Genomic DNA, 24449 nt, shown 5'->3' on the forward strand with positions numbered 1-24449 from the left:
GGCACGGGATTGGGGAAAGGGTGCTGGGCAGGCAGGAGATCCTCCTGGCTCAGGTAGAAGGTACCACCTGGGGAGGATGAGAGGGGGTGGAGTCACCTGTGAGAAAGAGGAAAGCATGAACGCTGGCTGAGGGGTTCCAGGTGGCTGCCCTGGGTGATCAGGCAGCTGGCAGGGCTTGCCTGACCTCCGATGTGCCCAGGGGGCCTGGGGCAGGAGGTTGGCATGTCCCCTGAGCACCCAGTTGGCAGATGGAATGGGAGGCCCCTGCCCCACAGTTCCCCAGGCCCCTGGACACTGCTGGGTACCAAGCAGGGTGAGTGCAGGCTCTTGTGGGGCTCCTGAGCACAGTCAAGTGGGAGAGTAGCCACGGCGGGGTGAGAATTGAGACTCAGGATGCGGGGCAGCCTTGGATCTGTGCTCCCTAAGGGCAGAGGGAACACGGCGAAGGGCTCAGGCGAGGACTCATCATCTGGTTGTGGTGGGTCTCGCACAACAGGATGTGGGTCAGGATCTGCAGGCTGGGGAGAGCTTTCCAGAAGACACTCGTAGCTCTGCCCACCAGCAGGGGCTATCCTTCCTATAGTTATAGAAGAGTTTAGGCCTGTGCTTGGTCCCCACTTCGGGCCCAGAGGCTAAAGGGAGGGGCTCAGCTGCCAGTGGGCCTGGCCAGGGTCCAGGCCTGGGTGGGAGGACAAACTTGAATGGCTCCGTGGGCTAGAGTATGTGTGGAGACATAGATCCACATTGCTGGGACTCCAGCCCAGGCCTCTTTCATCACCCCAAGTGGCTGATGCTAATGCTGGGGTGAGAGGTGCTGGGGTGGCAGAGACGGGGGGAGCTCAAGATGCGCTTACAGTCTGGAGGCCTCAGAGCCTCCCTGAGATGAGGGAGAGGACCCCTGAGGCCTCCTTGCCAAAGGGCCGGGGGAAGGCCTGGGATCCTGGCAGCTCTGCCCTGAGGCCCCCTCACCCAGCTGTTCCTGCAGCTTTTTGGGACTCCCCCAGGGCAGGCCAGATAGAGTTTGCAAAGACTTCTGGGGAAGCCCACCCACCTCCCACCACCTGCCACCTTGGGGAATTCCGCTGAGGCCAGGCCTAAGGGCCTGGAATTTTCAAAATTGGAGAATTAGCCTGTGGAGAAGGAAACTGAGGCTCACAGCAGAGAAGGGCCTGGCCCAAGGTCAAGGAGAAGGAAGTGCGTGCTGGAATCCAGCTTTCCAGACACTGGCCATGCCCCCCTATCCCCACACTTCATGGAAATGGTGGACTTCAGGCCTCAAGGTCTGGAAAAGGATGTTTCCATGTTCAATTCATGCATTTTTTCGATACTATTGAGCATCTACTGTATGTGGGTGCTATTGTAGATGCTGGGGATCTTGGGGAACAAAACAGACAAAACCCCTGCCTGCACGCAGGAAGGTGACTGTGAACCAGAAACATAATACGTGAGCCAGCTTTATATCACGCTGGTGATGTATACACATGGAGAAAAGGAAGTAGAGAGGGAAGGGGGTTAGGAGGGCCAGGACTCAGGGAGAAAGAAAGATAGAGATTAGAACGTTAAACAGGCTGGCCAGAGTGGGCTCACTGTGATGACATTTGAAGGAAGTTGGGGTTAGCCAGGCAGATGTCTGCAGAACATTCCAGAGGTTGGAACAGCAGTGCAAAGGTCCTATGGTAGGAGGGTGCCTGGGATACTTGAGGAACCGCAGGGAGGCCAGAGTGGCTGCAGCAGAGGAGTGGGGAAGGGAAGTGCAGGAGATGAGGCCAGACTGCATGGGGTAGAACGGATGCAGCCTTTGAAAACCATGGGCCTTTATTTAGAATGAAATGGGGAGGCGTTGAAGGGCTCTGGACAGAAGAGCGACATCATCTGACTCATGTTATGAAAGAATCACCCTGTCAGGGTGGTGGGGGAGGGGAGTGGAGGCAGGGAGAAGGGTGGGAGGTTGTGGAAGTGATCCAGGGGAGAGATGATGGCGGCTTGGCCAGGATGGTGGCAGTGGAAGCCTTGAGAAATAGTTGGACTTCTGACATATTTTGAAGGCAGAGCCAACAGGAAATCCTGATGGGTTGGATGTAGGGTGTGAGAGACAGAGAGAAGGCAGGGATGATGCCAAGGCTTGTGGCCTGAGCAGCTGGAAGGATGGAGTTGCCATGAACTGAGATTGGGTGGAGCAGGCAGGGCGAGCTTTGGAAGCAACAGACAAGGCTGGCCTGCTGGGAGCTAGGTGGGGAGACTGGCCGGACCTGGCTGCCCTCAGCAGCAAGTCCCTGAGAGATGCCCCTCATCCTCTCCCGAGTGGGGACAGCACAGAAGTCCATGCTGGGAGTCTTCCTCTTCCAAGCCCCTCTGCCCAGCCTTCTCCCAACCTGCTGCTTCCAAGCCTGGGAGGAGGGTCCGGGAGTCAGGGCCCCGCCTGCGGCCCCTCGCCACCGTCAGGCTGCCCTCAGAGCTAGGGTGGTGGTAATGGTGATTGCCGGCGAGGTCAGGCAGGAGGCCACTTCTAACCTGTGATCACCGGCCAGCAGTGACATAAGAAGGGATTGGATGCCCCTGGAACTTTAGAAGGATAAAATCCGCTGGGTGGAAATGCCCCGGTGAGGGCGGGGCAGAGAAAGCAGAGAGCAGAGAACAGTCCTCAGGGGCTCCATCTGAGCTTCCCTTCTTTGAAGACGGCAGAATGTTGTGAGGTCCAGCTTTGGGGAAATGCCCCAGGATTGTCTGTCTGCTCATACTCAACTCAGGACAGTCCTTCTTCCCCAGAGAGTCTACTTTGGGGCAGGGACGGGGCAGGCCCAAGAATCTGACTTGAAGGAAAGCACATGGGACCTAAAGCCCAGGCTTTGTGGCCCTGCTCCTCCACACTAGCGGGTGGCTTTGGAACTCAGTTTTCTCATCTGTAGCATTGGGAGGTGCATTCCAAGTCCTGGGGTGAGTGCGGCTATTACAGACGTGTGTGTGTGTGTGTGTGTGTGTGTGTGAAGTGCACACAGCAGGCCCTCGGTGAAGGTCTGAAAGCTGGGACATGCTTGGGCTCGCCCCCAGCCTCTTGGGCCGCTGGAAGGCTGGCCCAACGCAGGACAGCCTGTGGAGACGATCCAGCCGGGAATCAGAAAGACTGGACACAGGAAGGCCTGCTGGCTCTCTCACACCCAGCCTGTTTCTGGTGGGCCAGGAGCCCTGCCACTGTCTCGAGCTGTCCCCATGGCTCCACTCCCACCCTGCCTCCCACAGGTCTCGCTGATCAGCCTGGTGGCCAACGCACTGGGCTTTGCTGAGATGGGCCCCATCAAGTCACTGCGGACCTTGCGTGCGCTCCGACCCCTGCGAGCCCTGTCACGATTTGAGGGCATGAGGGTAAGAGGGGTGGCTCTTCCCACAGGGGCAGTGGGAGGTGGCTCCATGAAGGGGACCCGCAGGCCCACTTGCTGTCCAGGCGGCTCTGACCCGGTGGGAGCATGTGCAGGATCTCCAGGAAGCACAGCTGGGCTTGGTGGCACTCGGAGATGAGAGCTGTGAGAACCTCCCCCCAGGCCTGACACCCCCAGCCCTGTGGGCTCCACGAGGGCCAGAGAGCCCTGGATAATGGAGCGGAAGTGAGGCCTGGGGCACAGGTGTCTCAGCTGCAGCCAGCCCCACCGGCCCAGGGCCCCTTCGGCTTCTGCTCTCCAGCAGGGCCTCGTGTCTGTGTGTGCCCCGGCTCCATGTTTCCTTCCCTGTCCCCTGCCTTGTGGCCATCACAGGCTGCCTTCCCTCTGTCTGTGATAGGCAGTAGGGCAGTGCTAGGGAGGATGAAGGAAGCAAGGAAGGAGCCAGCTGTATTCTCATCATCAGAGAGCAGTTTGCATTTGCTTAGTAAACTCTTTGGCACTATTTTCTAAGTGCAGAGCCCTCTGCGTTTTTTTCAAGTCACGAAATTTTACCAAAGAATGCGCACATATAAGGCATATTGAAAAGCCCACCAAGAAAAAACATTATCAATTTTATATAGCAAGAAAACAAACCCATGTGTTTGTGTGTGGGGTTTTTTTTGTTTCTTGTTTTTACAAAATGTGCACAGTTCTATTGTGACTTTAGCAGACACGTCTGTGTGTCTCTCACTGACCCAGCAGGCACCATTACACAGCCCCAATTTGGTTGATGGTTTTGAACTTTGCTCACACCCCCAATCCATGGAGAAACAAACTGCTTATTTCTGGTGGGAAGCCATTCACAAGTGAATAATCCGACCTAAGTTAAATGTCTCTTTGGGAGCAAGGACATTTTGTTCTGGGACAAGGGGACATGGGGGAGACACTAGTTGCCAGGAATGCCTCTGCTGTGGCTGCTGGCCACAGAGCCAGAGAAGGGCAAACGGGAGAGTTGGTTTTCCACCCTGTTCCCAGGTTCATCATGCCTGCTGGGGGGCCACGGACCGACCCCCTCCTTTGTGTGTGTCAGCATTACCATATCCACTGCCCAGCCCCACACCAGCTCCGCTCCTAGTCTGTGTGGCAAACATGTTCCTGGCTCACAGACAGCTGAGAACTAGGTCCCTCACTGGAGTGGAGTCTCCAGTTATTTTTGCCAAGGATACTTCTCCTGGGTGCTGTGAGTTTAAATGAAGAGCATGGGGCCATGGCCCCATGGGGTCAGAGAGCCCCTCCCTGGGGAGGGCAGAGGCACAGGGAGCGCGCACACCACCCGCCCTGACAGCCCTGCTCCCGCCGCAGCATGAGAGGTCTGTCAGAGCACCCTCCAGACATGCCACCCGGAGGTCCCCTGGGCACACTTTACAGGAGAACACCCATCCATCCTGGTAGCAGCAACCCCAAAGGAAACCAGAAGCTTAGCTCAGAGAGTGTATCTTCAGAGGCCCTTTCTCATCAGACTTGTGGCATACTCATCCAGCAGAGACCCTGCTGAAAATTAAGTTTGATGGTCATGGATTCTGGGCAGAGCCAAGAAGGGAAAGGCAGATGTTCTGAGCTGTGTCAGACTTTAGGGTGCGAAGCAAAAGGCGTGTGTGTTCTCTCTCACTCCCCTCACTGCCTGCCAGAGCTTCCAGCCATGGGTTCCCCTTCACTGGGGACAGGAACTGTTCCCCACCCCCATAGGGACCTATACCCAGGAGGTTCAGTAGGTTGGGGGTCTTGAAAAGGGTGTGTGTTCTGGGCACCCCCAGGAACTGAGCCTCTTCTCTGCCCACTTGAGGTTGTGGTCAATGCCCTGGTGGGCGCCATCCCCTCCATCATGAACGTCCTCCTCGTCTGCCTCATCTTCTGGCTCATCTTCAGCATCATGGGCGTGAACCTCTTCGCGGGAAAGTTTGGGAGATGCATCAACCAGACTGAGGGAGACCTGCCCTTGAACTACACCATCGTGAACAACAAGAGTGACTGTGTGTCTTTCAATGTGACTGGCGAATTGTACTGGACCAAGGTGAAAGTCAACTTTGACAACGTGGGGGCCGGGTACCTGGCCCTTCTGCAGGTGGTAAGTCCTGTGGGTGGGGGGGAGAGCCTTCCTTCCTCCCACTGGCTGTCCAGCAACAGGCACCTTCCCCCGTGCTGTGGACAGGAGAGGGACAGCGGGGCCACTCTGGATCCTCACGATAGGATCATGTTGCCCAAAGGAGGCTTAGGATTCTCCAGGGAATTCTTGGCTGCTTGGGAAGGCCCCAGATTTTCCATTCTAAGGAAGATGCTACATTCTCCAAGTATGACATGGGGCTTCAGCACTACGGCAGAAGCAGCTCCCCAGACAGCAGTCAGTTTGGCAGTACGAAGGCACAGATTGCAAGTGAATGACCATAGACACCCAGGGACTGAACTATTAGCAGAATTGTGACTCTGGCCACCCCTCTGTTATAAAAGGTAGTGATACCTCCTGCGTTGTTAAAAGAATATATTTCCTTTCATCTCTAATGTGCAAGATGTGTGATGTTTAAACACGCATGGCCTTCCCCAGTCTTTCCAAAGTTTCCATTGATTTGTGAGGAGAGTGGCTTCAGTGATTATAATGCACAGCATACAAATAACCTTGACAACAGAAATCCATCTGAACCATAACATGTAAAGCTGCAGCTTGTTCTTCTTGCTGTCCCAACCAAAAGCCCAGACACCTGTCTCTAGTCCCCAGAACAGAGGGAAGCTTGGCACATCCCCTCACACCTCCACCCACCTCTTAAATCACAGGGATAGCTTTCTCCAACGACTCCCCTGAAATACACCGTGGGGAACAGGATTAGAGCCAAACCCAGAGCGCCTTCCATCCCTGTGACTGTCCCTCCTGAATGTCAGAACTTGGAAGGAAAGCCCCCTTTCTGTTGCAGACAGAACCGCACAGTGTCTGGGAAGAATTCGGTCACGGGCATCTCGTAACCTTGGGTGGTCCCCAGCAGGTCCCACAGCATCTCCAGGCCTCTCTGTACAGGTGAGGGCCCCGTGGCAGAGGGAGCTGAAGCAGTTGCCTTCTCTGCGGCCGCCTTGGTTTCCCTCTGCCCTGCCTGACTCATAAAAACTCTCAGACATGGAAAGTCTGTGCAGATCAGCTTATACCCTGAAAGTAGGCTCAGGTCACGATCAGATTTTGCCAAGGACACAAGTGAGATCCGCTAGGCAATAGGTCTCACCACCAAGCATGTCCCTCAGGCTCTTTCTGAATCATCATAGCATCCCAGACTTGGGCAGTCCGTGCAGCCAATGCCAGGACCTTGTCCTATTCGGCCTCCTCTTTCCTGCCTTGTGTGCCATGCCAGCGCCGGCATGTATGGACTCACCAGAGCCAATTGCTACATTTTCTAATATTTTGCAAGCCATTATTAAAAATTAGATTTTATAAACTTGTAATTAACTCAATGATATTGAAACGAAATCAGAACTCACCATTACCACTTATTATCATCTATGCTCTTGAGGTTATTCACACCTATTATATCCATACAGTGGAAATATTACAACGCTGTGCTCCTGTGCATCTCTTCCCGACTCTGTGGTCAGTAATGACACGTTGGCAACTTAAGGATGGCAATGATGGGAGTATTTACACAGAGAAGTTGGCAAACACAACAATCAGGGCTTTTCTTTTTCTTCTGGAAAGCCATTTGTTAGCCATTTGCCAACACACCACTAGCAAAAGGACCCCCTTAAGTATGAGGGAAGGTTGGGATTCTTCAGGGACTTCCTTTGAAAAGCTATGAAGCAGAAGCCATAAGGCTCATGACAAAGGGGACCAGGTCAGCACTGGAGTCCACCTTAAGTAAGAACTGAGAGCCCAAGAGCCACCTCTCTCCCCCTGATACCTGCTGTGCGCTTCTGTGTCATTTTAGAATCTGAAATGGATGTGGATCTGAAGGGCAGTGTGTTGGCCAACATCAAGAAGTTTATTCCCCCACTGTATGACCTTCTTGGGGTGTCTGCTTGGCTGGCTTCCCCTCGTCCTCAGCCCTGAACAAGAAGGCCTTTCCCTGACCACCCAGCCATTTGGATACTGCTGAAAGGGTGGGATGGACTGCTTGCTTCTTGGAGGAGGTTTTTCCTGGCCTCATCTGTCCAGACAGGAGCCCTAAGTAGCTCCATAGATGCAGAATTAAATGATTTCCTTACTCTTGTTTCTTCCTTCCAGGCAACGTTTAAAGGCTGGATGGACATCATGTATGCAGCCGTGGACTCCAGGGGGGTAGGTTGTCACACTGGCCTCTCTGCCTGAGTCAGGCACCCGAGGTTCCCAGCTGTTTGGCCACCAGGGAATCAGGGTCTACATCCCATAAGGGCCAGGTCTCTCGTGTCAACCCAGATTTGAGCCTCTCTGGAATGCCCAGGCCTGGCCCTGGGGCAAGGTTGTGTGGTCTCCCAAGGAGTCTCCAAATTTACAAATATCTTTCAAATTAAATTCACTGCAATTTAGTTGAATCAAAGTCTTACCCCAGGAGGATGGGGTGGAACCAACAGAGACATAAATCAAGTTTCTCCTTTGTCCTTGTGCTCCACCCCCATCACACTGACAGTTGCAGGCTGAGAGATGCCCCCATATACTCAAACCTCCCAGTGGCCCAGGGGAAGGAGCCATGCAGGGACGCTGTGCCAGCCCTGAGCCCAGCATGCCTGCCCTCCTCACCTGCCACCACCCACTCTCCTCAACTCCATCCCCACCCACCCATCACACACACTCAGACATACACCCTGTGTGGTGACCTTCCTCTGACACACCCAGCCAGCCCACCCTCATTCCCGCCTGTCTGACCTCCCATCTGGTTTCTCCCCTCTAGTATGAAGAGCAGCCCCAGTGGGAATACAACCTCTACATGTACATCTACTTCGTTATTTTCATCATCTTCGGGTCTTTCTTCACCCTGAACCTTTTCATCGGTGTCATCATTGACAACTTCAACCAACAGAAGAAAAAGATATGTAGAGCACAGGTTCCCCAGGCTGCAGGGCAAGGCTGGATGCCAGGGACTTGGGAGCCTTTCTGGCTCCTGGCCCCATTTTTCCTTCCTGTTGGGGATGGTCCTCTTCTTGCTCCTGTTGGGATAGGGTGGGAGAAGGGTGTGTCCATGATTGACCTGCTTAGGGCTGTAAGCCTGTAACAAGGGGCCCCACGCCTGCTGTAGTCTGAGAGATGAGGCTCCTAAGAGAACCTGGGATGAGGGTTGTGTCTATTTACTTGGTCCGTGATCAGGGACAATGGCGGGGGCGGAGCTGCACAGAGGCCGGTGTCTTCCGGGAGCTCCATCAGAGGGGCCATGATTGGGTGGCAGGCAAACCAAGTGGGCAGAGAGAACTTCCAAGGTGGTTGAGCTGGGCAGGGAAGAGGATGGGAGTAGGGACTGGATTTTCAAGTCACAAAGTCAGAGAGAGCTCAAGGAGAATGGGGACAGGGACCCAGGAGAAGCAGGTCCGGGGGTGGGGGGAATCTCTGGTGCAGGATAGAGGCACACTTTTCTCCCCTGGGAGAGGAAATGCAGAGGAGCGCAACCCTGGCACCCTCATCAAGGAGGCAAGATCCCTGTGCCCTCCATGCTGGGGCTCTGAGAACCCCAAAATGAAGCTGGTACCTGTCTCTCTGCACTTAGGGGGCCAGGACATCTTCATGACAGAGGAGCAGAAGAAGTACTACAACGCCATGAAAAAGCTGGGCTCCAAGAAGCCCCAGAAGCCCATCCCACGGCCCCTGGTGAGTCAGGCTGTCGATTTGGTGGGAGTGGGGAGGATCAGCCGAGGAGACTCTGGGAAGGCCCCACGCCACAAGACCAGCAATCAGGGCCTCTTCACAGTCTTTTGGCCCAGCCCGGGGCCCTCAGCCTGTCCAGGAAAGGAGGGACCTATAACCACGCACAGGGGCCTCAGTCTCATGGAGATAGAGGGGAAGGCATGAGACAGCTATGGCAGCCCAGGGGACACTCCCCTCCCACAGGAACATCTCAGTGAGCCCCCTTCTCCCCTGGAGGGCTGCAGGCTTTCCCCAGGGAGCGCAGGGCAGCCTGCCCGCACCCTCGTGCATAACCTCATCCTTGCAACTCCCTGAGCAGTAGAGTTCCCTGGTAGGTGGGGCCCAGAGGGGTGATGGGTTCTCTGCTAGGCTGACTCCCTTGGGCCAAAAAAGTGTGTGTGTGTGTGTGTGTGTGTGTGTGTGTGTGTGTGTGTGTGTGTGTGTATTGGAGCAGGATGGGGGCAGTACTGAGGTTAATTAGGTGAATGGTACCTAAATCACTAGCTTGTAAGTGGCAGCCCCAGTTTTTGCATCTAATTCATCCATTTCATCTGATACTTTCCTGTTCTCCATGCTCGGTTCTAGGTTAGGGGTGTGTGTGTGTGTGTGTGTGTGCACACGCACGTGTTTTCACTTATTTATAATCGTCTCTCTTCCCCAAAATAATCTTACAATTAAAGACACATATAAATACAGTCAGTAGAATCCACTGGACCACCAGGGAAGTCCCAAGTAGAATAAATAAAATAAATTCCATAAAAAGAGTGGAGAAAATTTGTTAACCTGAGGACTGAGACAATTACTAGGACTGAACTTTAAATCTGACCTTGAGCCTTCAGACAGTGGGAACAAAAAGGGAAGCATGATGAACGATGTGCTGAGGAAACTCGGGGTAAGAGAGATCCCTTTCTGAAGAGCCATCAGAGATGGTCTCGGGGAAGAGAGAGCCTAGGGCTGGGCCTGGAAGCCCAGGGAGCTTTCAGCAGGAGAGCCAGGCTGGCCAGCATCCTGACTTCTTCCTCTTCCCGTGACTGTCTGGGGGCGTTGGCCTCCCCCCAGAGGGTGAAGTAGGAGGGTAGGTGGCTTGGGCTGAGAGACAGCAATGGGGGCGTGCTAGCCTGTCTGAGGGCCCTGCTGAGCCCGTCCTTTGCCCCTCCTTTCAGAACAAGTACCAAGGCTTCATATTCGACATTGTGACCAAGCAGGCCTTCGATGTCACCATCATGTTTCTCATCTGCTTGAACATGGTGACCATGATGGTGGAGACAGATGACCAGAGCCCTGAGAAGGTCAACATCTTGACCAAGATCAACCTGCTCTTCGTAGCCATCTTCACAGGCGAATGTATCATCAAGATGGCTGCCCTGCGCCACTATTACTTCACCAACAGCTGGAACATCTTTGACTTCGTGGTTGTCATCCTCTCCATTGTGGGTGGGTATGCAAGTCAGCTGGGCAGAAAAGCCCTCCCCAGGCTAGGCCTTTCCCTCTCCTCCAGCCCTGGATCTGTACTTAATAACAAGTACACCAGGCTCCTGCATTCTTTTCTCTCTACATTCCTTGCCTCTCCCCCCATCTCATACACACACACACACACACACACACACTCACACACACATCTGGGAGGGCCCAATCAGGCCAAGGAGCCAACCTGGTAGAGGACCCAGCACCCCCTCCTGGCCCCACCCTCCCTGGAACCCTGGAACACAGCTCTCTGTTTGGAGAGCTTCAAGGATGAGTCCGGGAAAGGGAATGGGACCTGTGGGGGATTTCCTGCCTTCCCAAGGGAAGCCTGCCCCTTAGGCTGAAGGAGGAAGAGGTTCCAGATTCGGGAGGCAGGTGGCCCTCTAAAGTAGAAGTTATCCCTAGAGATGGAAAATTCTGGAGTCTAGCCACCCAGGTATGTGCCAGGCTCCTTCAGAGATCACCTGCCTCATGTAGTTTACCTTATAAAGTCAGCACTGAGGCAGGGAAATCATACAACTAGGGAGAAGCAGAGACAGGATTCATACACAGTCTACTCAGTCTGCTATAACAAAATACCAGACTGGGTAACTTATAAACAACAGAAATTTACTTCTCACAGTTCTGGATGTTGGAAGTCCAAGATTAAGGCACCAGCATAATCATGTTTTCTGGTGAGGGTCCTTTTCCTGGTTCATAACCTGCACCTTCTTGTCATGTCCTTACAAAGTGGAAGGGGCTAGGGAGCTCCATGAGTCTCTTTTATAAGGGCACTAATCCCATTTATGTGGGCTCCACCCTCATGACTTAAGCACCTCCCAAGGTCTCACCTTCTAATACCATCATCTTTGAGAGCTGGGATTTCAACATATGAATTTAGGGAGACAGAAACATTCAGACCATAGCACATGCCCATATCTGTTTAACCCCAGAGCCCAAGTTCTTTTTTCAATAACAGTTTTATTGAGATGTAATTTACATAACATAAAATCCACCCTTTCAAATGTACACTTCAGTACTTTTTAGTATATTCACATAGCTGTGCAACCATCATCACACTCTAATTTTAGAATATTTTCCTCATCCCCAAAAGAGACTATGTACCCATTTAGCGATCAGTCCCCATTTTCCCTCTCCCCAGCCCCTTGGCAACCACTAATCTAAAATTCTGAGGGACTGCCAAACTGTTTTCCAAAGTGGCTGCACCATTTTACATTCCCATCCTCAATGTATGAGGGTTCCAATTACTCCACATCCTTACCAACACTTGTTATTTTCTTTATTTTTTAATTATAGCCACGCTAGTGGCTATAATAAGTGATATCTTATTGAGGTTTTGGTTTGCATTTCCCTGATGACTAATGATGATGAACATCTTTTTATGTGTTTATTGGTCATTTTCCTTGGTATATCTTGGTATATAATAAGAGAAATGTCTTGGAGGAATGTCTTCAAATCCTTTGCTTAATTTTTTAATTGACTTATTTATGTTTTTATTGAGTTGTAAGAATTCTTTATATATTCTGGAGGCCAGTCCCTTATCAGGTATATGATTTGCAAATATTTTCTCCCATTCTGTAGGTTGTCTTTTCACTTTCTTGGTTGTTGTCTCTTGAAGCACAAAGCTTTTATTTTTAAGTCCAATTTATCAATATTTTTTTTCTTTTGTCACTTGTGTTCAGGGCCCAGTCTTGACCCTGCTTCCACAGACCTCTGCCTTGGGGTGACTGGCTTTCATCTTTCTGCCATGTTCAGACCCTGCCTTCAGTGACTCAGAGGCAAAAGCAGGGGCTTCTATGGCTGCAGTCATGGGCAGATGGTTAGAAGCTGGAAGTTAGGTCAGGAAATTCTCCGAGAGGTCCCAGGCAGGGGTGAGGGCGAGATTGTGCCTGGTGGGACTGGAGAGAAGCTTTAGAGAATACGGGTGTCAGGAGCAGGAACAGAGCCCTTGAGGCACAGTCTCAGAGATTCCAGGAGGTGCAGTCTGTACTCAGGAACACCTACTGATCCCAGAGCTTATGTACCAGAGAGGCACAGTTAACAGGTCGACTTGGAGCCAGAGTGTCTGAGTCAAATCGCAGCTTCTCACTGACTAGGTGGTAACTTGGATAAGTTTCCTCTTCCGGAAAATGAGGATGATGGTATCAGCTTACTTCCTAGGGTAAGCCCTTTCTTCTGTTGGAAGGGCTAAATGGATGGGTATGAATTGCTCAGCCCAGTGCCCTATTGACAGTGAACACTGGACACATGTCAGCCGGTGACATTATTATCATATGAGGAGTCTGGAAAGGTCACTTGGGCCAATACGAGGCAAGTGTATTCCACTCTTTCTCCTATAACTTACATCCCTGCTTCTTGAAACTCCAAATCCAGAGTAGTCAGTAGAGATGGGTGGGCAGGCCTGGCAGCTAGCAGAGTTGGGAGGGTCATAGGAAGCACCTCAGAGAGGCTGAGATGCGACAGGCGAGGTGCGGGGAGTGGGCCGACTGCCTGGCCAGTGCCTCTTGTATTTCAGTGTGCACACAAACCACCTGGGCTTGTTAAAACGCAGTGCGTCTGGGGCAGAGCTGAGATTCTGCATTTCTGATAAGTGCCTAGGAGATCAGGCTTCTGGTCCTTGGACCACGCTTTGAGTAGCAAGGAGCTAAAAGTTCCCGAGTTCTGGTACAAGGTGGGCCACCAAGATGCTGAGAAAGTCCCCTGAGACCTCAGAACCCAAGATCTGGAAGATGGGCCTGGTACGGCTCTGCAGGTATTCTCAGGAGACTAAGGAATGGAGGGCTAAGAAGGCACTTTGCAAAAGATGCAGGTACTGTGGGTCCTCCTTTTCTGGACCATAGATGCAGCAATGGAGACTCAAAGAGGTGGGTGGAGGCAGGGTCCTTGCAGGCCTCAGGTGACCCAGGCCTCTGCTCCCTGGCTCCTCGCTGTACAGAGACCCCTCCCAGCGATGCTGGGCTGGAGGAAGGACAACAATGCCACCAGTGGCCACAGTCTGCATTGTTTCCCACAGGCACCGTGCTCTCAGACATCATCCAGAAGTACTTCTTCTCCCCAACGCTCTTCCGAGTCATCCGCCTGGCCCGGATCGGCCGCATCCTCAGGCTGATCCGCGGGGCCAAGGGCATCCGCACACTGCTCTTCGCGCTCATGATGTCCCTGCCCGCCCTCTTCAACATTGGGCTGCTGCTCTTCCTGGTCATGTTCATCTACTCCATCTTCGGCATGGCCAACTTCGCCTACGTCAAGTGGGAGGCTGGCATTGATGACATGTTCAACTTCCAGACCTTCGCCAACAGCATGCTGTGCCTCTTCCAGATCACCACGTCGGCAGGCTGGGACGGGCTCCTCAGCCCCATCCTCAACACGGGGCCTCCCTACTGCGACCCCAACCTGCCCAATAGCAATGGCTCCCGGGGGAACTGCGGGAGCCCCGCCGTGGGCATCCTCTTCTTCACCACCTACATCATCATCTCCTTCCTCATCGTGGTCAACATGTACATCGCCATCATCCTGGAGAACTTCAGTGTGGCCACGGAGGAGAGCACGGAGCCCCTGAGCGAGGACGACTTCGACATGTTCTATGAGATCTGGGAGAAGTTTGACCCGGAGGCCACCCAGTTCATTGAGTATTCGGCCCTGTCCGACTTTGCCGACGCACTGTCTGAGCCGCTCCGAATCGCCAAGCCCAACCAGATAAGCCTCATCAATATGGACCTGCCCATGGTGAGTGGGGACCGTATCCACTGCATGGACATCCTCTTTGCCTTCACCAAGAGGGTCCTGGGTGAGTCTGGGGAGATGGACGCCCTGAAGATCCAAATGGAGGAGAAGTTCATGGCGGCCAACCCGTCCAAGATCTCATACGAGCCCATCACCACCACACTCCGGCGCAAGCACGAGGAGGTGTCGGCCTCGATCATCCAGCGGGCCTTCCGCAGGCACCTGCTGCAGCGCTCCATGAAGCACGCCTCCTTCCTCTTCCGCCAGCAGGCGGGCGGCAGCGGCCTCTCCGAAGAGGATGCCCCCGAGCAGGAGGGCCTCATCGCCTACATGATGAATGAGAACTTCTCCCAGCGCCTTGTCCCGCCCTCCAGCTCCTCCATCTCCTCCACGTCCTTCCCACCCTCCTACGACAGCGTCACCAGGGCCACCAGCGATAACCCCCAGGCACGGGCCTCTGACTACAGCCCCAGCGAGGATCTCGCGGACATCCCCCTGTCCCCAGACAGGGACCGTGAATCTGTCGTGTGAGCGGGTCCCGGTGGGCCAGTGCACAGCATCATGGCAAAGCCGAATGCAGCCCCAGACCAGCAGCCGGTGGGCCATCTGTCCTTGCTTTGGGCTTCAGGAGTGAGAGATGAGCCTCGTCCCAATGGACCGACAAGGCAGAGTCCTGTGCACCATGCTGACGGCTGGAAGCATTTGGCTAAGCCAGCCGTTCGGGGTGGCCTGTCCCTAGAGGCCCCAAGTGTACCAGTCCTGGCGGAAGGGTCTGGTCAGGCAACACCCCGGGGCTCTGACAAGCAACTCCATCCCAGCTGCTGAGACAAAATACAAAACTGAGACTGTATGTATTGTGAACGGGCTTTCATAAATTTATTATATTTGATATTTTTTTACTTGAACAAAGAACTAACTTTTTTTCATGGACGGATCGGCAGCAGTTCCTGCCGCCTCTTCTTAACTCTGAACAGGAGTGTCTATGGAGCTGCTGGGACTCTGTTGTTAAAGCAAAAGTGAAATCCAGTGTGGGTCCCACAGGCCTTCACTGCCCAGGGGTTGGGCTAAGGTGCCAAGAGGGCTGAACCCCTTCCCCTTCATGTGTGTGCACACTCTCATACACATAGAGGCCAGACAGAGGCCACGTGTGGCCCGGGCTCCCCGAGGTGAGCACCAGGCAGCCTCTTCTGCCCTAGCCTAAGGGAGACAGGCCTTTCCTCCCGGCCCCCATGGGTGGGATTCTTGTCAGCCGGGGCTCATCCTGGCCTTCCATTGTCCCCAAGGTTCCATTTTCCCCTTGTATTTTTATGCAGGCCACCCTGGGGTCAGTTCTACAAATACAACAAGCTTCCAGAACAGAGTGGCCCGGGTCCCAGGGCTGGTCCTCGGCACTGACGTTGCCTTCCTTCCCTGGAGAGCGTGGCCTCTGATAGAATATTAACGTTAAACGAAGAGCCTGAGGGAGGAGCCCCACTCACTTCCTGCCACCCAGCTTGTCCTTGCTGCCCAGCCTGGCCGGCCCTGCCCTACAGGCGAGGAAGAGAAGGCTGAGCCCGTGGGGTTAGGGCTGAGAAACTCAACAGCCCTCAGAGCGGGGGCACCCGGCCCACATGGAGAAGGGAGTCTGTTGTCATCACCCAGGCTCCCTCTCCGGACCTTTCTGCCTCTGCCCAGGGGTGAGGGGATGCCCGTGTGGCCTCCAGCTCCTCTCCAGATGCAGTGGCATGGGAGTGGGGAGGGCCGTTTGGGCCCTGTGCAGAGAAGGGGCCTTAGGAGGCTCAGGCCCAGTCCCTGTGCCCTGGGAGGGGAATGGACCCCAGGCCCCCTGGGAAAGGGAGTAGTGTGACCCTGGACCAGCCCCTCCCGCTCAGCCCAGGGTCCTGGTGGCACCCGCATGCAGGACCTCCTGGGGCAGCGTCCAGGCTGCCCATAGGTCTTGTGAGCAGGCCTTTTCAGGGAAAAATACTTTTTCTAGTCCAATTAACCGCCCCCCCCCCAGGGCCTCTTCAGCTGCTGACAATCCTACTTAGCATATGCAAATCTTTTAATGTAGAGAACTGTCACCCTGAGAGTGACAGTGGTGGCTGGTGGAGCCTGTGCAGGCAGGGGCTCGGCTGCCCAAATCCGCTCTCCAGCAAAGCCGCCCTCCACCCGGTGGCCACCTCTCAGGCCGCCTCTCAGGGCAGCCCGGGAAGCCAGAAGCTGGCTGTCCTAACCTACCTCGCCGAGCCGTCAGGGAGCTGGCCGTGGGGAGCTAAGGGGACACTGCCGGCGAGACAGGTATTATGTTTCTTCTTGTCACCTGAGTTCCCTTGGTGGCAGCCTCAGCCTCCACCCCCTTCCACCCCAGTGATTTCTTTTCTCCCGTGTTCCCTTTGAGTCCAGTGTGGGATGTGGTTTTTAACTGTCCCAGCGACACTTCTCTGAGTGGAAATCTTATTTTTGTAGCTCTCTGTGCTGTGCTTTTAAGGCTTGGAGAGGTGTGTGCCCTCCCTGGCACCTGACACCCAGAGCCTGCTGCATGGACGGGGATGAGGCTGGGAGGCCGGCCGGCCTGCAGGCCCAGCTGACCGGAAGGCAACTGGGGTTTTGTGTGTGGGGACAGCCCGGGAGCCTGAGGCAGGTGCCTGGGGCCGGCCGCTGACAGACGACGCCGGCTGCACCAAGTGCCAGCCGTTGTCTGAACTACCCAAGCACTTCTCACCAAACTTCGTGCGTAAATAAGATACATATTTTTAAAACAAACCAATAAATGGCTTACATGACCTGGCCTGGACTCTGTTCTTTTTTTTTTAATTGAAGCATAGTTGATTTACAAATTTACAATATTGTGTTAGTTTCTGGTATACAGCAGAGTGATTCAGTTTTATATATATATACACATACTTCTTTTTTTTTTTTTTGCAGATACCCGCAAAGCCGGTATGTAAACAAAGGTGACACCCAGCGTCATCAAATCCAGCCTTTATTTTTGCCTCTTCCTGTCCCTTTCAGCTTTATTCAGTGGAGACGATCTTCCCTGGCCCCAGGCAAAAACCAGGCCAATGCTGGGGCTTTTCCGCTCAGTCTTGGGTGAAACAGCAGCCTTCAGCCACTCTGTTGTAAATACCATCTTAGCCTCATCCTGAGAGTGTCCAGTCCTATGACAGTCGGAGATGGGGTGGCTGGACGGCTAGAGGGGACTCTCATATGGGCATCTTCTGGCTTTCTGGAGACTCCCTACTGGGCCTTCTCCTTGTAGTCTCCTCAGCCCTAGGAATGCACCCTTCTGGGTGTCCCGTGACCCCTCCTTTGCCTGTGGGCACCTGTGGGTCTACTCCCAGCCTCTTCTTGCCAAGCCCCTGGACCCTCCCGGTAGCCCTGCTGTGGAGGCTCACACAGGCCCTCTCTGCCTGCTGCCTCTGGTCCTCAGGAAGCACTAAGCACACTTGCCCCACCCACACTGGCCTGCGGCCAGGCCCCGGCAGCAGTGTGCTCCAAGGCCACCACCAGAGCAGCTGGCCCACAACCCTCCCTCCAGGTCCCAGGGCTGATCCACTTGAGCTTTCTCAGGCCCAGTGAGGCCCAGTCCTCCGTGTCAAAGCTCTCCAAGAAGGCCCAGGAAGCCCGCCTCGGCAGGCCTGGGTTAGAAGGTGGCATCCTCTACACACAGGCCATCCCCCAGAAGAAGGCCACAGGGTCCTGGAAACAACTCATGACAGTTCTCTGCAAGAAACCCACTCACAACAGGTTCCCTTGGACCCCTTTTCCTATCCTTGATGTGACTATGGGGTCCCCATGTCTGGCTCCATTTCCCTTGTAAGCCATCTGCATACAAAAGACACATGGTTTGGCATCCTGAAACCCTTGGTATTGGTCCCTCGGTCAAAACAGGGGCAGAGATAGTCCACTTTAACCTCCTGTGACACTTGTTTAATTGTCTCCCCAACCAGACCAGGGCATTTCAAAGGGCAGACCATGTCCCAGTGTAGTGGGCCACGACCAGCTTTTTAAAAAATGATATCAGAATTTAAAATAGCAGTGGATGCTATGTGCTTAGGATAAGTGTTGTTTTGTGAAGCTATTGTTTCAGATATACATAGAAAACTTGGGTGAGTGCCTGTATGTACACTGGGTGGTGAAAGAAAATATATTTTGTATTAGAAATTCCAGCAAAAAGAGTGAAAACAACATGAGGAGAGGTATGTGAGACAAGACAATGGAGTAGAGGGACTTCAGCTCACCACCTCGCACGAAAGCACCAAAATCACAATTAGCTGCTGAACAACCATTGACAAAAAAGACTGGAACCTATCAAAAAGATACGCTACATCCAAAGACAAAGAAGAAGCCACAACGAGATGGTAGAAGAGGCGCATTCACAATACAATGAAATCCCATACCCGCGGGGTGGGTGGCCCACAAACTGGAAAATAATTATATCGCAGTGGTTCTCCCACAGGAGTGAGAGTTCTAAGCCCCATGTCAGGTCCCCAGAACATTTGGCTTCGAAGGCCAGCAGGGCCTGATTGCAGGAACTCCACAGAACCAGGGGAAACAGACACTCCACTCTTGGAGAATGTACACAAGGTCTCATGCACACTGGGACCCAAGGAAAAAAGCAGTGACTTCATAGAAGCCTGGGCCAGACCTACCTGATGGACTTGGAGGGTCTCCTGGGGAGGCGGGAGTACCTGTGGCTCACTCTGGGGACAAAGACACTGGTGGAGGAGGTATTGGGAGTATTCATTGGTGTGAGCTCTCCCAGAGGCCGCCATTTTGTCACCTAGACCTGGCCCCACCCAACAGCCTGCAGGCTCCAGTGCTGAGACCAAACAACCAACAGGGCGGGAATACAGCCCCACCCATCAGCAGACAGGCTGCTTAAAGTCTTCCTGAGCCCACAGCTGCTTGCAAAAATCCTTAACAAAACACTAGCAAACCAATCCAGCAATACATTAAAAGGATCATACACCATGATCAAGTGGGATTTATCCCAGGAATGTGAGGATTTTTCAATATCCACAAATCAATCAGTGTGATACACTACATCAACAAATTGAAGAACAAAAACCGTATGATCATCTCAACAGATGCAGAAAATGCTTTTGACAAAATTCAACTCCCATTTATGATAAAAACTCTCCAGAAAGTGGGCCTAGAGGGAACTTACCTCAACATAATAAACGCCATATATGACAAACCCACAGCTAACATCATACCCAATAGTGAAAAGCTGAAAGCATTTCCTCCAAGATAAGGAACAAGACAAGGATGTCCACTCTTGCCACTTTTATTCAACGTAGTTTTGGAAGTCCTAGACACAGCAATCAGAGAAGAAAAAGAAATAAAAGGAATTCAAATTGCAAAAGGAGAAGTAAAACTTACTGTTTGCAGATGACATGATACTGTACATAGAAAATCCTAAAGATGCTACCAGAACACTACTAGAGCTCATCAATGAATTCAGTAAAGTTGCAGGATACAAAATTAATACACAGAAATCTGTTGCATTTCTATACACTACGAATGAAAGATCAGAAAGAGAAATTAAGGAAACAACCCCATTTACCATCACATCAAAAAGAATAAAATATCTAGGAATAAACCTACCTAAGGAGGAGAAGACCCATACTCCAAAAACTGTAAGACACTGATGAAAGAAATCAAAGATGACACAAACAGATGGAAAGATACACCATGTCCTTGGATTGGAAGACTAAATATTGTCAAAATGACTACACTACCCAAGGCAATCTACAGATTCAATGCAATTCCTAGCAAATTACCAAAGGCATTTTTTGCAGATCTAGAACAAAATATCTTAAAACTTGTATGGAAACACAAAATATTGCCAAAGCAATCTTGAAAAAGAAAAACAGAGCTGGAGGGATCAGGCTCCCTGATTTCAGACTATATACAAAGCTACAGTAATCAAAACAGTATGATACTGGCACAACAATAGAAATATAGATCAATGGCACAGGACAGAAAGCCCAGAAATGAGCCCACACTCCTGTGGTTAATTAATCTATGACAAAGGAGGCAGGAATATACAATGGAGAAAAAACAGTCTCTTCAATAAGTGCTGGGAAAACTGGACAGCTACATGTAAAAGAATAAAATTAGAACATTCTCTAACATCATACACAAATAAACTCAAAATGGATTAAATACCTAAATGTAAGACTGGATACCATAAAACTCTTAGAAGAAAACATAGGCAGAACACTCATTGACATAACTTGCAGCAGTATCTTTTTGGATCCACCTCCAAGAGTAATGAAAATAAAAACAAAAATAAACAAATGGGACCCAATTAAACTCAAAAGCTCTTGCACAGCAAAGGAAACCATAAATAAAACAAAAAGACAACCCAGAGAATGAGAGAAAATATTTGCGACTGATGCGACCAAGGGATTAATCTCCAAAATATACAAAGAGTTTATGCAGCTCAATATCAAAAAAACAAAAAGCCAATCAAAAAACGGGCAGAAAATCTAAATAGACATTTCTCCAAAGAAGACATTCAGATAGCCACAGCGCACATGAAAAGGTGCTCAACATTGGTAATTATTAGAGAAATGCAAATCTAAACTACAATGAGGTATCACCTCACACCGGTCAGTATGGCCATCATTAAAAAGTCTAAAAAGAATAAATGCTGGAGAGGGTGTGGAGAAAAGGGAACCCCTATACACTGTTGTTGGGAATATAAATTCGTAACAGCCACTGTGGAGAACAGTATGAAGGTTCCTTAAAAAATTAAAAATAGAATTACCATATGATCCAGCAATCCCACTCATGGGCATATATCCAGAGAAAACCATATTTCAAAAAGATACGTGCACCCCAGTGTTCACAGCAGCACTGTTTACAATAGTTAACACATGGAGGCAACCTAAATGTCCATCAACAGAGGAATGGATTAAGAAGACGTGGTGTATATATACAATGGAATATTACTCAGCCATAAAACAGAATGAAATAATGCCTTTTGTAGCAACATGGATGGACCTAGAGATGATCATACTAAGTGAAGTAAGTCAGACAGAGAAAGACAAATATTATATGATATCACTTATATGTGGAATCTGAAAATTGATACAAATGAACTTATTTACAAAACAGAAACAGACTCAGACATAAAAAAAAACAAACTTATGTTTGCCAAAGGGGAAAGGTAGTGGGGGTAATAAATTAGGAAGTTGGGATTGACATATACACACTAATATATATAAAATAGTTAATCAACAAGGACTACTTTATAGCACAGGGAACTCTACTCAATACTCGGTAATAACCTATATGGGAAAAGAACCTGGAAAAGAATGGATATATGTATATGTATAACTGAATCACTTTGCTGTACACCTGAAACTGACAATAAACTAACACAACATTGTAAATCAACTATACCCCCAATATAAAATATTGGCCTGGGAGGTGTCAGGCGCATCTGGAGGGAGGCAAGAGAGGCCCTTGCGGTCACCACACCGCCACAGCTGTCACCCGGCCACTCTGGGGTGAGGCTGGGGTCCAAGTTCCATGAGGGACGGATGCCGGCTCCTGTGTCAGAAGGAAGGCATGCAGCTCAGGATCTCAGCCCTTGGCAGGGAGAGAGATGCTCCCGGACAGACGTCAGCTCTCACCCTGGGGCCAGGGCCCTGGCTGCTCCCTGCCCCGTGCCAGCCGCTCTTCCGCCTCAGCCTTGACGGCCTCGAGACTCAGTGCCGGGAGGCTGGGAGGGGCAGGGAGACAGCACAGGCACTCACTCCTACAGGCGGAGACAGAGCGGGCAGCGGCCGAGAGCTAGGAGATGCCAAAGGCCACCGCGGATGGGCTGGGGAAGCCGCAGGACTGTGTCTCCTGCCCCACTTGCACACCCCTCCAGCGCACCGTCCTGTGCGCTGCCTGAGGGCTGGGGAAGGCCAGGCCGGCCCGCTCGCACCACACTCTCTGGCCCCCGCCCCGTGCCTGGCACAGAGAGCAGCCCCGGAATGCTGGCACAAGAGACACCCCCTCAACCCAGCCGTTCACTGTCCACTGGGTTCACCTGGATCCTCTCCTCCATTTGAATCTTTCCTGCCCTTCTGTCCTCTTAGGTCCCCGGCTCCTATTCTCACCCACAGTCCCACCTTCCACTCTTTGTTCTTCTGGAAGGACGTCACCTACATGAGATCCTCGCCTACATGGAGAGGCAGGTGCGGATTCACACACATGCACGCTCGAGGCACAGTAACCAGGGTCCGTGTTGGGGAGCGAGCAGGGCGTGACCATAGGGAGATGCCTGAAATCCTAAGAAGGAACCTCAGGCTTCCTGTCCCCACCGCCCTGGACCAGGGGCCTCAGGACATTCCCAGGGACAGAGGCAGGCAGACAGGCCTGAGGTGGGGGCCGAGGGATTTGGTCCAGAAATGACACTCAAAGCCTGGCAGCTGCCAAGCTCTGTCTCAGGGGATCCTGGGGGGATCCCAGAGGGACCCCGGGGGCCCCCACCCAAGGCGCCGCTCTCCTGTGGGTGTCCCAAGTCAGCCTGAAGGGCAGGGGACAGGGACGGGCCAAGCCCAAGCCCAAGCCCAGCACGTACAATCACCACTCCGACAAGCACTTCCTCCCAGGCCAGTTCACGGGGCTGGCATCCATGGGCAGCTGCCAGGCACCTGCTGCCGGAGAGAAAAGCCCCATCACCCCAGCGTTCGTGGAGGGAGGCGCCAGCTCGGATTCCAGAAAGGCGTGCAAGTCGAAGCAGAGCCCCCCTCCCCGGGTGTGGGCTGACCGGCGGCGGTACGTCCTGCCCTCCCACCCCGCTGTCCTCCGGCCCGGCCTCTGTGGGGCTGAGCTTGCCTCCTGTATTTACTCTTGGAGCTGTGTCTCCTGGGGACCATCTGTCTGCCACTCACCCTCTTGGGCTGCACTCCCTCTTCCTGGACAGCCAGGGACCAGGCTGCTTCTGCCTGCAAGGCTATGGGAGGTGCTGCAAAGACAGAGAACGGGGAGGGCTTGACCAAGAGGAGAGGCCGGCTCGACAGAGATAATTGGGCCTCCTGTATCCTGTATCAATCCATCACATTTATAGTCTTCTCTCCAGACAGGAGACAACAAGGAAATGACAAAAGCCAATAAGGCCAATAAATAAAGGGTAATGGAATACCCAGTACGGGCAGCTCATCCCCTGAGCCCCAGAGCCGGGAGCAGGGCCGAGCCCTCCCCCGTGTCTGTCTTGACTTCAGCCCCAGGCCCCAGGGACAGGTAACAGCCCCCATGGTGTTTTCAGCTGGAGCTCCAGCTGCACAGGCCAAAAACCCTGGCATCATGCTTACCTCCTCTCTCTCACACACCCCACATCCAATCCAGCAGGAAATCCTGCCGGCTCTGCCTTCAAAATATATCCCAAGTCCGACCACTCCTCAACACCACCATTGCCATGCTGGTCTGAGCCGCCAACGCCTCTTGCCTGGATTCTTACAAAGGCCTCCTGGTTGGTCCTTGGCCCAGACCGTTCTCAACACAGCAGCCAGTGGCGTCTATTAAAAGGCAAGTTGCACAGAACCCCCGAGTGTCCCCCATCACACTCAGAGAACAGCCTGAACCCTCTGCAGCCCCCCAGTGCACCCCGCTCCCCAGGGCCTGTCTGAGCCCGTCTACAGCCCCGGCTCTTACTCCACTTCAGCCACACCAGCTCCTTGCTGGCTCCTGCCCAGGCTGTGCACGCCTCACCTGAGGGCTTCAGCAGTGGCTGTTCCCTCTCTGACACAGTCTTCTCCCAGAGAGTGCATGGCTCCCCTCTTTCCTCGGCTGTCACTTTCGCAACGAGGCAACCACTCCAGCCACTGTTTCTATACATAGATCAGGTTCCGTGGGGTATAATTTACACATAACAAATTCACCCTTTATATTTATTTATTTTTTAAGATTTTAGCCCTTGTTTCTTTTTTTTTTTTTAATATTTATTTATTTAGTTGCCATGTATGGGATCTTTAGTTGTGGCATGCGAACTCTTAGCTGCAGCGTGCGAAGTCTTAGTTGCAGCATGTGGGATCTAGTTCCCCAACCAGGGATCAAACCTGGGCCCTCGGCAGTGAGAG

The 24449-nt window shown here is 52.4% G+C and overlaps 1 protein-coding gene and 1 long non-coding RNA gene across 10 annotated transcripts in view; one reads left to right on the forward strand and one right to left on the reverse strand.

The window, feature by feature from the left end:
- SCN5A (sodium voltage-gated channel alpha subunit 5) overlaps positions 1–20995 on the forward strand; it is a 109382-nt gene extending 88387 nt beyond the window's left edge. For 7 of the 9 annotated variants that reach the window (XM_082413717.1, XM_082413711.1, XM_082413714.1 and 4 more), the window contains 7 exons: positions 3238–3360; positions 5197–5478; positions 7609–7662; positions 8252–8393; positions 9059–9159; positions 10359–10629; positions 13673–17152. In XM_082413717.1, the coding sequence (XP_082269843.1) occupies positions 3238–3360; positions 5197–5478; positions 7609–7662; positions 8252–8393; positions 9059–9159; positions 10359–10629; positions 13673–14913 (2214 nt within the window). In that variant the 3' untranslated portion in view covers positions 14914–17152. The other 2 variants (XM_082413716.1, XM_082413715.1) reach the window with 2 other exon arrangements.
- LOC309638125 lies at positions 20994–24177 on the reverse strand. Its single transcript, XR_014251014.1, has 3 exons — positions 24082–24177; positions 23265–23338; positions 20994–23027 (listed from the first exon to the last, which is right to left on the reverse strand). It is a non-coding gene; the product is annotated as an uncharacterized lncRNA (long non-coding RNA).
- Between the last annotated feature and the right edge of the window lie 272 nt (positions 24178–24449).

Source organism: Balaenoptera physalus (assembly GCF_965194825.1).
Source record: "Balaenoptera physalus genome assembly, chromosome: 11".
Lineage (NCBI taxonomy): Eukaryota > Metazoa > Chordata > Mammalia > Artiodactyla > Balaenopteridae > Balaenoptera > Balaenoptera physalus.